Genomic DNA, 12,755 nt, shown 5'->3' on the forward strand with positions numbered 1-12,755 from the left:
TCTATATAAAAGACAAGATAAGAAAAATTGGGAAAGAGCTAAACTGTTTCCCAAAGACTGCAAGAGGGATACAGAAGTGTCCAGGAAAGAGAAATGCTGAAGATTTTCTCCATGAATGAAAGACCTGGACTCACAATACACTTCCTTTTAAAGAGCCGTGTTTAAGTAGGATCCGATCACCTGCACTGCAACCAACCTTCACACAGTGTGCCTTTTCATTTAACTGGACTTTACAGGATTTCAACCCATTGAAGAAGGTCTCTGAATATTTATAGTGATTTTTCAATAGATGAGAGAAACAGGCACGTAATCCATTCTTTGCTTAACAAAGACTTACCATGTGTCCACGTAGTGTCGGACAGTCTTACTAGACTCCAGGAATGGGATGATGAGCACTGCTCACACCGATTCCCTGTTGAGTTTTAGGAACCGTTGCTGTTTTGGAATCTCACTTCCATAGCACCCTCACAAACATCTCTGCTAGTAAATTCATCTCCTGACAGCAACATTCTGCTCCTACCGCGGCCTTAGGTGACAGATGCATAGTCAGCAGCATATGCGTGATTCCAGAACTCATTACTTTGAAAAGCAACAGAGGAGATATGTCACCGGTTGTATTTTCTCCAAGAAAATGAAACATTTTACTGCAGTGTATCTGTACTGAGGAAGACATCCTGCCTCAAGCAAGTCACATCCTCAGGTTTCAGAGAATGGATAGGAGAACAGGACCAAGACTGCTTCAGAGGAGCCTGAGTTCTGCGAGGCTAACAACTTGTAGATTGGCTGATGCAAAATCACCGGGCCTGGAAGAACCAGTGGCCACAGGCATTGGCGTCCCTGCTTCTGCACAACATACAACCATTCACTTATAGACACAGGAGCAGTGGATACCCAAGTGCCACTACAGTGAAGTAACAGGTGAGAAAGCAGCTGCTTGCTCCAGAGAACACACAGGGTGGAGGTGACAGGTGTGAGAAATATAAGAATCATAATTATATCTGCCTTGGGTTATATGGTAACACGACTCCAACCTCCCCGCAGTACACATACAACGTCACTAAGTACTTCTCACATATTCGGCATTTTACTCAAATATTTTCTTTGAATTTCAGAGAGAGGAAGGTAGAGGGAGAGAGAGAATCATGAATCGGCAGCTTCCTGGTTCATAGGTCGACGTTCAACCGCTGAGCCATACCGGCTGGGCTTACTCAAATATTTTAGAACGGGCCTCAGAAATAGAACTTTAAGTAAATATGTATGAAATGTGTCAGAGATTGTCAGAACGTTAAGAAGCACACTGCAGGAGTATGCGTTTCATCATCCTTTTTGTTTCCTCTTCAGATCTCTTCTCCCATATTCTTGGACAAAAATATACCTGCTTGGTGGCACATAAAGTCACCATGCTTCACATTTGAAGGGCAAGCTACTGTGAATTGTCCAAAGACTTTGCAATTTTATTATGATACAATTTTATGGAAAATAAATAAGAGTCTAAACATTTCCATCATTTGTGAACAAAGAAAGCAGATTCCTGTTATAAGACCATAAGGAAAAGGCTGGGGAAGGAGCAAGACTTACCTCACAAGAACCAAGGGACTTTGGTAGATTGGAGCCTGATCTGAATCAACACTAAAGATGACTAAGAAAACCTACAATACATTCGTTCTGGCTGATCTTTACAATATTGTATTTGCACAGATAAAACCAAGAAAACTAAACATTTAGTCTACTTCCTGTTAGTCTACTTCCATATTCAAAAAGCAGTGATTGCTAAAGATGTTGATTTCAAAGATACACAGGTTTATTCAAAACTCTATAGCGATATTATTTGATACTAGAGGCCCGGTGCACGAATTCATGCACAGGTGGGGTCCCTCGGCCTGGCCGGCGATTGTGGCTGTCTCGCCCAGTCCTGATAGGGGCCGATCAGGGCTGGCAGGCCCATGGAAGGGACCACGGGAGTTGGCCGGCCAAGGGAGGTTGGCTGTGGGAGAGCACTGACCACCAGGTGGAAGCTCCTGCGTTGAGCGTCTGCCCCCCTGGTGGTCAGTGTGCATCATAGTGACCAGTCAACCAGTCGGTTTGGTCAACCAGTTATAACGGTTGCTTAGGCTTTCATATATATAGATTATCTTACAGGTATATTTACTGAGATATAAATGAGTAGCTGCATGGTACACTCAGAAAATTATCCTAGTGATATTTACCTGAATTTTTCAAAAAATAGCCTACATTAAAAAATTAATTTAAATTACTTAAGATTGTCTGTCCAAAGCTTTCAGGAGATGTATTTTTCTTTGTTTTCTAATGTTAACATTTGGTACAAGCAAAAGACTTTATTACTACATTGGTATAAAGGAGTGAGTATTGCCCGGCCAGCGTGGCTCAGTGGTTGAGTAATGACCTATGAACCAGGAGGTCACAGTTGGATTCCTGGTCAGGGCCCACGCCCCAATAGGGGGTGTGCAGGAGGCAGCCTATCAATGATTCTCTCTCATTGATGTTTCTATCTCTCCCTCTCCCTTCCTTTCTGAAATCAATAAAATATATGTGTTTTTTTAAAAGGAGTAGGCACTAAGATTTTTTATGTAACTACACAAAAAGTATAGATTGAAATACGCCTACTCAGACTGGCACATTTACTCACATACACAGATGATTCTATGATTTATGGGAGGATTAAGCATTACTAAATTTTAGTGAGAACCATCTCCCCCTCCCTCCCACATACAGGATATCAAAAAAAAAATGTATATACACTTTAACAGCTGAGAGCTGCAGATCTTACTATATTTTTAAAATGAAACATTTTAATAAATACTGCCTTTATAATATATATATATATATATATATATATATATATATATATATATATATATATATAATATATGTGTGTGTGTGTGTGTCTGTGTATATATATATATATAAATTTGCGGGGGGAGACACCCTGTATTTGGCCTTTCTCCACATTAAGGTCATGTAGGCAAAATTCTTTCTTTCATTCATTCACCATATTGTTATTAAGTATAAGGCACTATGTTTTTTTTTGTTGTTCTTTTATTTTGTTTATTTCTTTTTATTTTCTTAGGGCACTATTTTAAACAGGTCTGTAAGCAATACAAAGTTTTAATAAGATATACTTCTTACACTTAAGATACATATTCTATAATATGGATTATAATAACGACTGCCTTGCCAAGACATCCAGATGGAATACAATGGAACAGAGATTATTTATGCTGAGCTAGGCTTTTAAAGAGAAGCAGGATTTGGATATGCTGAGACGGGGGAGGAATCAAAGTACAGGGTCTAATGGGGGAGAAAGATAAATAGCTCTGTTTGTCTAAAACCTAAGTGACCGTGGAAATTGTGTGTGTGTGTGTGTGTGTGTGTGTGTGTGTGTGTGTGTGTGTGTGTGTGAAGTCTGGAAGGAGAGATTTGGGGGCAGGCCATGAAAAGTTCAGGCTGACATCCTAAGGGGCTTTCAATTTATAAGTTGTATCAACATTTTTAGAAAAGCAAGCCCAAGGCAAAAAGTGTGTAAATTAATGTAATGATAATAAAAAACATGTAAGTATACATCACCTTGATAGAAAAAATATATAAATATACATAATCTTTGGCTCCTTTTCCTTCCATAGTCTTTTTGTGGGCTGGCTACATACAAGTTACTTGCTTTAAAAAGAGACACATGTTTGCCCAACCGGCATGGCTCAGTGGTTGAGTGTCAACCTAAGAACCAGGAGGTCACAGTTCGATTCCTGGTCAGGGCACATGCCTGGGTTGCAGGCTCAATCCCCAGTGGGATTGGAAGCTGATCAATAATTCTCTCTCATCATTGATGTTTCTAGCTCTCTCCCTCCCTCTCCCTTCCTCTCTAAAATCAATAAAAAATATTTTTAAAAAAGTTTCACAGACAAAAAAGGCTAAAAGAACTTATTACCACTGCAAGAAATGCTAAAGGGACTGCTGTAAGAAGAAGAAATAGAGAGAGAAGAACACAGGCATAAAGACTAAGAATGGCAACAAATAAGCACCTATCAATATTAACCTAATGTGCCAACCAAAAGGCAGGGAGTAGCTGAATGGGTAAGAAAACATGATCCAACTATATACTGTCTACAAGAAACTCATCTCAGAACAAAAGACTCACACAGAATGAAGGTGAAAGGGGGAAAAATCTCCAGGCAAATAGAAATGAAAAAAAAAACAACAAAAAACTGGGGTAGCAATACTCATACCTGACAAAATAGACTTCAAAATGAGGCCATAATGCCCGGCTAGTGTGGCTCAGTGGTGGAGCGTTGATCTATGAACCAGGAGGTCAAAGTTTGATTTCTGGTCAGGGCACATGCCCAGGTTGTGGGCTTAATCCCCAGTAGGGGGTGTGCAGGAGGCAGCCAATCAATGATTCTCTCACATCATTGATGTGTCTATCTCTCTCTCCCTCTCCCTGCCTCTCTGAAATCAATTTTTAAAAAAGTATTTAAAAAAATGAAGGCCAGAATAAGAGACAATGAAGGCCACGTCATAATACTAAAGGGATCGATACAACAAGAGGATATAACTCTGGTAAACATATATGTACCCAATACAGGAGTATCCAAATATAGAAAACAAAAAACAAAAAAAACTTCTAGAGGATTTTAAAGGAGAGATGGACAGCAATACAATCATAGTAGGGGACTTAAATACTGACATCACTGGATAAATCTTCTAAACAAAAAAAATCCACAAGAAAACATTGATCCTAAATGACAAATAAGCACCTATCAATAATAACCTAATGTGCCAATCAAAAGATCAGATGGAATTAGATCAGATGGAATTAACTGACATTTACAGAACATTTCACCCCAAAACTACAGAATATACATTCTTCTCCAAGTGCACATGGGACATTTTCAAAAGACAGACCACATGTTAGGACACAAACTAAGTCTCTACAAGTTTAAGAAGACTGAAATCATATCAAGCATCTTCTCACATCACAATGGCATAAATTAGAAATCAACTACAATAAAATCACTCAGAAACATTCAAACGTCGAGGCTAAAGAGTATGTTATTAAACTGGGATACCAAAGAGATCAATAAAGAAATAAAAAACTTCCTGGAAACAAATGAAAATGAACACACAACAACCCCAAATCTCTGGGATACAGTGAAAGTCCTGAGAGGGAAGTTCATAGCACTACAGGCCTACGTCAAAAAAAAAAAAAAATAATAAGAAAAACTTCTAAAAAACTATCTACCATAAACTTAAAGATATAGAAAGAGAATAACAAGAAAAGCCCAGAGTAAGTACAAGGAAGGAAATAATAAAGATCACAGTGGAAATAAATGACATAGAGACTAAAAAAAACAAACACAAATTATCAACAAAACCAAGAGCTGGTTCTTTGAAAATAATAACAAAATTGATGTACCTTTAGTCAGACTCAAGAAACAAAGAGACATTAACCCTTTATCAGATGTATCATTGCCAAATATGTTCTCCCACACCGTGGGCTCCCGTTTCATTTTGTTGATATTTTATTTTGCCGTGCAGAAGCTTTTATTTTGATGTAGTCTCATTTGTTCATTTTCTCCTTAGTTGCTTTTGCCCTAGGAGATGTATCTGTAAACATATTGCTACCAGAGATGTCTGAGATTTTGCTACCTATGGCTTCTTTTAGGATTTTTATGGTTTCACGACTTACATTTAAGTCTTTTATCCATTTTGAGTTTATTATAAGTATCTCATGATCTCACTCATATGTGGAATCTAATGAACAAAATTAACTGATGAGTAAAATGGATCCCGAGACATAGAACCATGAACAGACTGATGAATTTCAGAGGGAAAGTGGAGGGGAGGGGACATTAACCTTTATGCATATATGCATAGCCCATGGACACAGACAAGTGTAGGGAAGGCTTGGGAGGGACGGGTGCGGGAAGGAGGGAATCAATGGGGAAAATGTAAACAAACAGAGCGGACATCTGTAATACCTCAACAATAAAGATAATTTTTAAAAAAATGCTACTTACATAGTTACAACACTCACTAACATAATATAGGAGATTAACATTTAGAGTGCTTACTATGTGCTAGTAGGCACTTAACATACTTTTTCATCAAGTATAAGTAAGAACATTTCAGTTATAACATGAGTTATATCTGAGGATCTAATGTAAAACATGGTGACTGTAGTTTATAACTATAAACTATGACATAGTTGAAATTTATATTTTTGTATAACTGAAATTTCCTGAAAGAGTAGAACTTCAATGTTCTCACCCAAAAAACCAAAAACAAAAAAAACCCCAGCAAAAAAAACAGTGACTATGTGAAAAGTAATGGATGTGTTAATAGAGGAATCCTTTCACAATGCATACATATGTCAAATCATCATAGTATACTTAAAATATCTTAAGATTTTATTTGTCAATTATACCTCAATAAAGATGAGGGAAAACATGAATAAGAACAACAAGAGTTTGGTGGTTTCATTCCTGTTTCTTAAAGCTGAGATTGTTGCCCTCTTTCGAGGGCATCATAGCTCTCAAGGACTGAGGTCAGATTTGAAGCCAGTTCTGACTGCAAAGACTATATTTTTCCTACCTCAACCTAATGTCCGTAATGCAATGAACTTTATCATTGTCCAAGGAGTTTTTTGTTGCTGCTGTTAATCCTCACCAAGGATATTTTTCCATTGACTTCTAGAGAGAGTGGAAGGGAGAGGCAGAGACAGAGAGAGAGAAATATTGATGTGAGAGATACCTTGATTGGCTGCCTCCCGCACACGCCCCAAGGAAGGCTGGGGATCGAGCCTGCAACCGAGGTATGGCGCCCTTGACTGGAATCGAACCCGGGACCCTTCGGTCTGCAGGCCAATGTTCTATCCACTAAGCCAAACCAGCTAGGGCCAAGAAGGTTTTTTTGTTTTTTATATTTTTATTGATTTCAAAGAGGAAGGAAGAGGGAGACAGAGATAGAAGCATCAATGATGAGAGAGAATCATTGATTGGCTGCCTCCTGCATGCCCTACACTGGGGATTAAGCCCACAACTTGGGCATGTGCCCTGACCAGGAATTGAACTGTGACCTCCAGGTTCATAGGTCGATGCTCAACCACTGAGCTACGCTGGCCAGGCAAGAAGTTTGTTTTTTATGTAAAATCTTGCCATTTTTAACTTAGAGGCCTAAGATAAAATATCTCACACTGTATGATTTACATGTGTTGTTGAGCAAGGAAAATCTAGCACAAAAAGGAATGGGGGAACCATCTCATATGCCTAGAAACACTCAAATGCACATTGTATTTCAACCAAAAATATGTCAAAGGTAAGTTGAAATTCAATTCAACAAATAGTTGAGGTACTACTGTAAGTTAAACATTGTGAAGAAAGGTCTGCATCAAGTTACAGTCCCATAATGAATGATCAGGGTAGAGGCAGAGGTAAAGGTGGCAACGAGTCACCATTAATAAATGGAGCTGGAAATATTTAAATACCCACCATTTTCACATGTACAGCAGAATCTTGATTAGTCATATCTTGGTTATCCAATCTTCTGGAATTTCCCAGGTGAGGTCACAGTAAAAGAGAGAGAAAAAAGGTACACGTGACACACATACATTTCAGGTTCCTCCTGTATGTTAATGACACACTAAGACGGTACTTTTGGATTTAGTTAAATACCAAGTTACTGAAGGCAGCCTTTTTCTTTTCCTAAGGACCTCTGTAAAGATTTCACTCTTTCTCCCAAAATTCAGGGTTAAAAGATTTATAGATACTCTTTTTTTCTTTTCTTTTTTAATTTCAGAGAAGAAGAGAGAGGGAGAGAGAGAACTATCAATGATGAGAGAGAATCATTGATCAGCCGACTCCTGCATGCCCCCCCACGGGGGATGGAGCCCGAAACCCGGGCATGTGCCCTTGACTGGAATCGAACCCAGGATCCTTAGTCTGCAGGCTAACGTTCTATCCAATGAGCCAAACCACCTAGGGCCAGGGTTAAAAGTTGTATACGGACAATTTGCAGCCCTCCTACAAGAACTTCTATGGTGTTAAGAAGATTTGAACAGAGTTAAAGTGAAGTAGATATTTGTAAGAAAATGCTTTACTACATGAACATTTTATCAACATTTTTTCTAAATGTGAGGTTGAAATTTGTGGGAAAATGCTTTACTATTATTAAACCAATGAAGGAATATAGAAAAAGAATGTAAGGAGAAACATTATACAGAGTCAGATAAAAAGTCAGACTTTTCCTTAAACTCTGATAATAGAAGTTGGACATTAGATCTGTGTTCTTGATAATTAGAATGTGTGGTAGCAGATCTATAAAAATTCTTTAAAATCTGAAACCTATCCCTCTCCCCCTTCCATTTTAACTGCGTATAACTGTGGAATGTCTTATAAAAAAGTATTTTCCTTCCTTTCTCAGAAAGGCTATTAGTAAATTGATCGTGTAATTGATGGCATCTTGGAGTTGAGTAAAAAGTATTTTCAAATAGTAAGATACCTCTAATTTTTCACATGTGAAAAAATAATGTAGTATTCATCTGCATAGACATACACTCTATATAACTCATAAAACATTGGATCAGCACCCGAAAAGTTAATTATAATGGTAGTTTGGGAGTTAGTATTCTTTTTTATTTTTTTGAGGGGGGAGGGTCAGTAGTCTTTAAACGATGGTAGGCATAGTTAAACATAGAGTCAAATTGAAGTAACCTTTGGCCTGTCTTCCTTCCGTCAGTCATCTAGCTTAAACTAAGATGTCTGAGAAGCTGCCTACAAGTCTGTTTCTTTATAAAACCAACGCATACACTATTAAGTGCCGTGGTTATTCTTTGGCGTTTAATATCTGAAAAGGAGTTTAAACTTCTAGAAGGCACTATTTAAATAAAACCATTTTATTAGCTTGAAAAAGAGGGAGGAGAATGTGGAAAAGTACAATAGAGTTTACAAAAATACCACATACTCCGTGAAACACTGGAAAAGTCCAAAGAAAACAATTCAAACAGAGCAGGATACATTTTAATATCTGGGAATCTAAGCTCCCTTTGTTACACATGGCCAAGCAGCCCAATTTCTCTCCTCCCCCAGCCCCCAAGAATGGCTCTTTCTAGAGCATTCAGGCTTCGTAAAAAAAAAAAAAAAAAAAAAAAAGCAGCGTTAATAAGTGAAAGAGTAGTTGTCTTTCTCATGGTCTCTTCAAATTTTATTTAACAAAACACACAAAAACAAAGAGTAATCAGAAAGTTGCAATTGCTAAATTTCCCATTTCAGTAGGGCATTATTATTGATAATTAGGATATTACTTTTGATAATTTGAATACTATGCAAATTTCAACTGCAGAGCTTTCATTCTCTCTAATCCTCACTGGCAATCTGACCAAAGTTTATCCTTGCTCAAAAATAATCTCACATAAAGTGCTACTGCGGTCCGAACGCAAACATCAGCCCGAGGTCACGATCATTATAAACCTGTAAAGACTAAGGCATAAATGTCAGCGTTCTGGCACAATTCTAAAGAAGACGTAGAAAATGAGGGCAGGGTATTTTTAAACCAATAGGCTTGTAAACCTATACTTGGTATATAAAGTTCTGGCTTCCTTTGCCAGCAGTCACCTGTCGCAGATGCTGCAGGAGAAGAGTTGTTGGAAAAAACACATCGAGTGGGGAAGACATGTTCAAAAATAGAAAATACCAGCCTTGAACTCTGAACTCCCTTCAAAGGAAGTTTCAACGTTTTAAGCCTCTGGAATCTTTATGTGTGGGCTGGCTGATGGGGAAGCTGGGAAAGAATTGGCCTCTGTGCTTTCTGTGGGAGGTTCGGGTCTCCGCTATCACAGCGTTCGTTACAAGGAATATGTAGGGCAAGGCTAAAGCAAGAGGTGAGACCCGCACTTGAGGAGCACAAACTTGGTAACCAGGAGTGTCCGCTATCATGGCCTCTCATTCTGAGATGATCAACTTTACCTTGAAAATACATTGACAAATCAATGACTGAAAAGTTCTGTCTACATGAAAAATAGCTCCTGGCCTTTATACAAGTATCTGAATGAAAGTGGAATACTTCTAAAGGCCCTGGAGATTCAGTCTTATGGGAAAATGAACAAGATTAAATTCCTGCATATAATTGGCTCAAAAAGTTACGATTCTGCTTTAATTTTGATACTTGAAGAATCATTTAGCTACACAGCGATAAGATAATGACATCCTGAATGGCAAACTGTATACTACTTACATAGGAACGGCACGAATTACTATAGATTGGACAGGGTGTCAGTAACAGGGCTACACATCCATGGTGAATCCATGTGACTGCCCTTTCCAACAACCTGCATTACTTGTTCTAAGCTTGAGCTTTTAATAACAGCACTTTCTTAGGTACTTAGCACATGGGAAAAAATAAAACTGTAAGTTCATGATTTCCATAGCATTATAAATCAGTTTATTGAGGCATTTAAAGAATTCTCCCTAATTAAATTTTCAAGGCAGCAGAAAAAAAAATTTATAAACTGGAAAGTGAAACTTTCTCCATACAGATATAAAACAGAAGTGAAACTTAATATCCATGGGTGGAAGAAGAGAAGGAGGTAGAAGGAAAGAGAAAAAAAAATCAAAGTTTTCAAAGGCTAGTTATTTAAAAATTGGCAATTTATACCAATCTTCTTAAACAGGAAAACTTGACTTCCCGGTCAGAATTTAGTGGATACTTATGAAAATACATAATATCAGAGTTTAGAATTTATTCACCCATCCTCCCCACCAACACTGCCCTAATATCTAATAGCATTTTTTCAAGAGGAATTAAACCAAGGCATATAGAAATTAAGTAATTTGTACTGATTACCCTTAAGGCACTCTGAGTTCCTCTGTCCTTGAATTTGTCCTAGAACCCCAGCATAGGTGGGAAGCAATATCCAGAGATGCTTGGATATAAGCTGCCAATAAAAACCAAGTCGTCTGCTTTAAGAACTGGTCTGCTGCCCTGTCTAATTTTCCTGATTAAAAAAAACAAACTACAAAAAATAAGGTAAAATGTTTACATTGGACTTTTTTTTTACAACAAAAAATCCAACTTCTTTACATAATGCTCTCCCTTTTATGGTAATATTTATGTTTGAATCTGAATTGACAACATACACTTTGTTATAAGCCTTAAAGGGAGTAATCCAGATTTTATCGATTCATGAAGCATACCAGTATAATCCTATTCCATGATATCCTGGATAAAGCTCAGCGGCACAAAATAAAAATTAATTATCTTTATCACTAGCTATAATCAATAGTTCCCAATCCTAGTCACACAAAGCATGGAACTACCAGAAAAATCGAGTCACACAGTGTGCACAACAAAATCGGACCTTATCATGTTTTCCCCCCTTAAAAAAAGAGAGATTTCTGAAGGTCCCTTGCTTTTTCTTAACATCTACATGTCTAACAAGAACCTCTTAAAATTAGATCCTATACATTTCTGAGCTCTAAGACACTGGAAAGTTTTACATATACAGATCTTTGCAAATTACAGTTTTGCACTATCCTGGATCATTCTACTTTGTTTCTTTAATTCATGTTTTTAAATGCCTAAAATTTCAATCAGACACTAAACCAACTGAGAGTGAGATCAAGTTCAACAACAGTATCTACAAGAGCAGTACACACTTACCCCGAAGGTAACCGGACCAGATACACCAGCGAAAGAAAATTCTTCCTGTCTGAGCAGCCCTAATATAGCACAAGGTGCAACGGAGGGGGGCGGGCCCAAACGCCCAGGCTGAGCTCTATGCAAAAACAGGCCTGTGACTCATTACTCCACAGCGCTTTGTTATGCTCTGGTGACAGACAGGCTGGCTAGCTCTGAGCTGGCCATCAGCCTACAGGACACCGGGACTGAAATAATGTGTCTGTTCAGAGATGGTAAATGGGACTATCAGGGCACAACTTGCTGTGCAGAGAGAAAAGAGGAACTTCAATATTAGCACAAATACTTCCTTCCTCGTGGTGGTTTTTATTTGGGGGGTTGTCAGCGTACTTGTGGCATGCGAGTTTTTCTGTGTGTATTGTATTTCATCACACGTTAAAAAAAGGTCAGGCCGTGGTGGGCAGGGGCGGGGGAAGGGGTGAGGGGGGTTGCTCAGTGGGTACCGTTTCCACTTGGAGGGTGAAAGGACTTGCAGAGGTGGACGGTGCTGTGGTTGCACAACAATGCAAACTCCTCAAAGCCACCGCGTTACAACCAGTGAAAACGGTAGACGTTTGTTATGTATGTTTCACCGTTTTTAAAAGATGAGCTCATGTAAGACACACAGAAAAAAGCCATGGTGCAGGTATGTATGGTCAAAAGAATATGAATAGTCTTTACTGCAGGGCAGTGGGATGTAAAGGGATTGCTTATGGTTTTCTTCACATTTTCGTATGTTATTTGAAAATGTGAACAAGACCGTGCATAGATTTGCTAAAAAAATAAAATAAAAAACCTGGACACAAATGGTGAAAACTAATCTTTATGGTTAAATTTTTTTTTTTTTTACAAAGTTCCTTTCCTGTTGTGAAGGAAACATTTTTAAAGTTTTATTAAATCTTTAACTTTTAAAGAGAAGCGGGCTTGCTCTCAGCCTGAGCAGGGGACTGCACTGTGCGAGCACCATGTGTTGGGGCCTGATTATTACGCCCCGGACTCCGCGCGGCTTTATCAGGAGGGACAGGGCTACGCTACGCAGCTGTAAATACATTTTTATATCAGCCTTCTGGTCA

At 38.4% G+C, this 12,755-nt stretch overlaps 1 protein-coding gene across 5 annotated transcripts in view; it reads right to left on the minus strand.

The window, feature by feature from the left end:
* NT5C3A (5'-nucleotidase, cytosolic IIIA) overlaps positions 1 to 12,755 on the minus strand; it is a 52,719-nt gene that overhangs the window by 13,456 nt on the left and 26,508 nt on the right. Inside the window, exons 1-3 of one of the 5 annotated variants that reach the window (XM_059655820.1) lie at positions 11,668 to 11,722; positions 7,503 to 7,557; positions 6,607 to 6,704 (exon numbers count right to left, since the gene is read on the minus strand). The exons of 1 other annotated variant lie outside the window; for it this stretch is intronic. Coding sequence is in view for 3 of the 4 variants with exons in the window: in XM_059655819.1 (XP_059511802.1) it covers positions 7,503 to 7,538 (36 nt within the window). In the remaining variant the exon portion in view is untranslated. Of the gene's footprint in view, positions 1 to 6,606; positions 6,705 to 7,502; positions 7,558 to 10,851; positions 10,943 to 11,667; positions 11,759 to 12,755 lie in introns of those variants that run through there. 3 more of the 5 variants (XM_059655819.1, XM_059655817.1, XM_059655818.1) reach the window with 3 other exon arrangements.

This window comes from Myotis daubentonii, chromosome 10 (assembly GCF_963259705.1).
Source record: "Myotis daubentonii chromosome 10, mMyoDau2.1, whole genome shotgun sequence".
NCBI lineage: Eukaryota > Metazoa > Chordata > Mammalia > Chiroptera > Vespertilionidae > Myotis > Myotis daubentonii.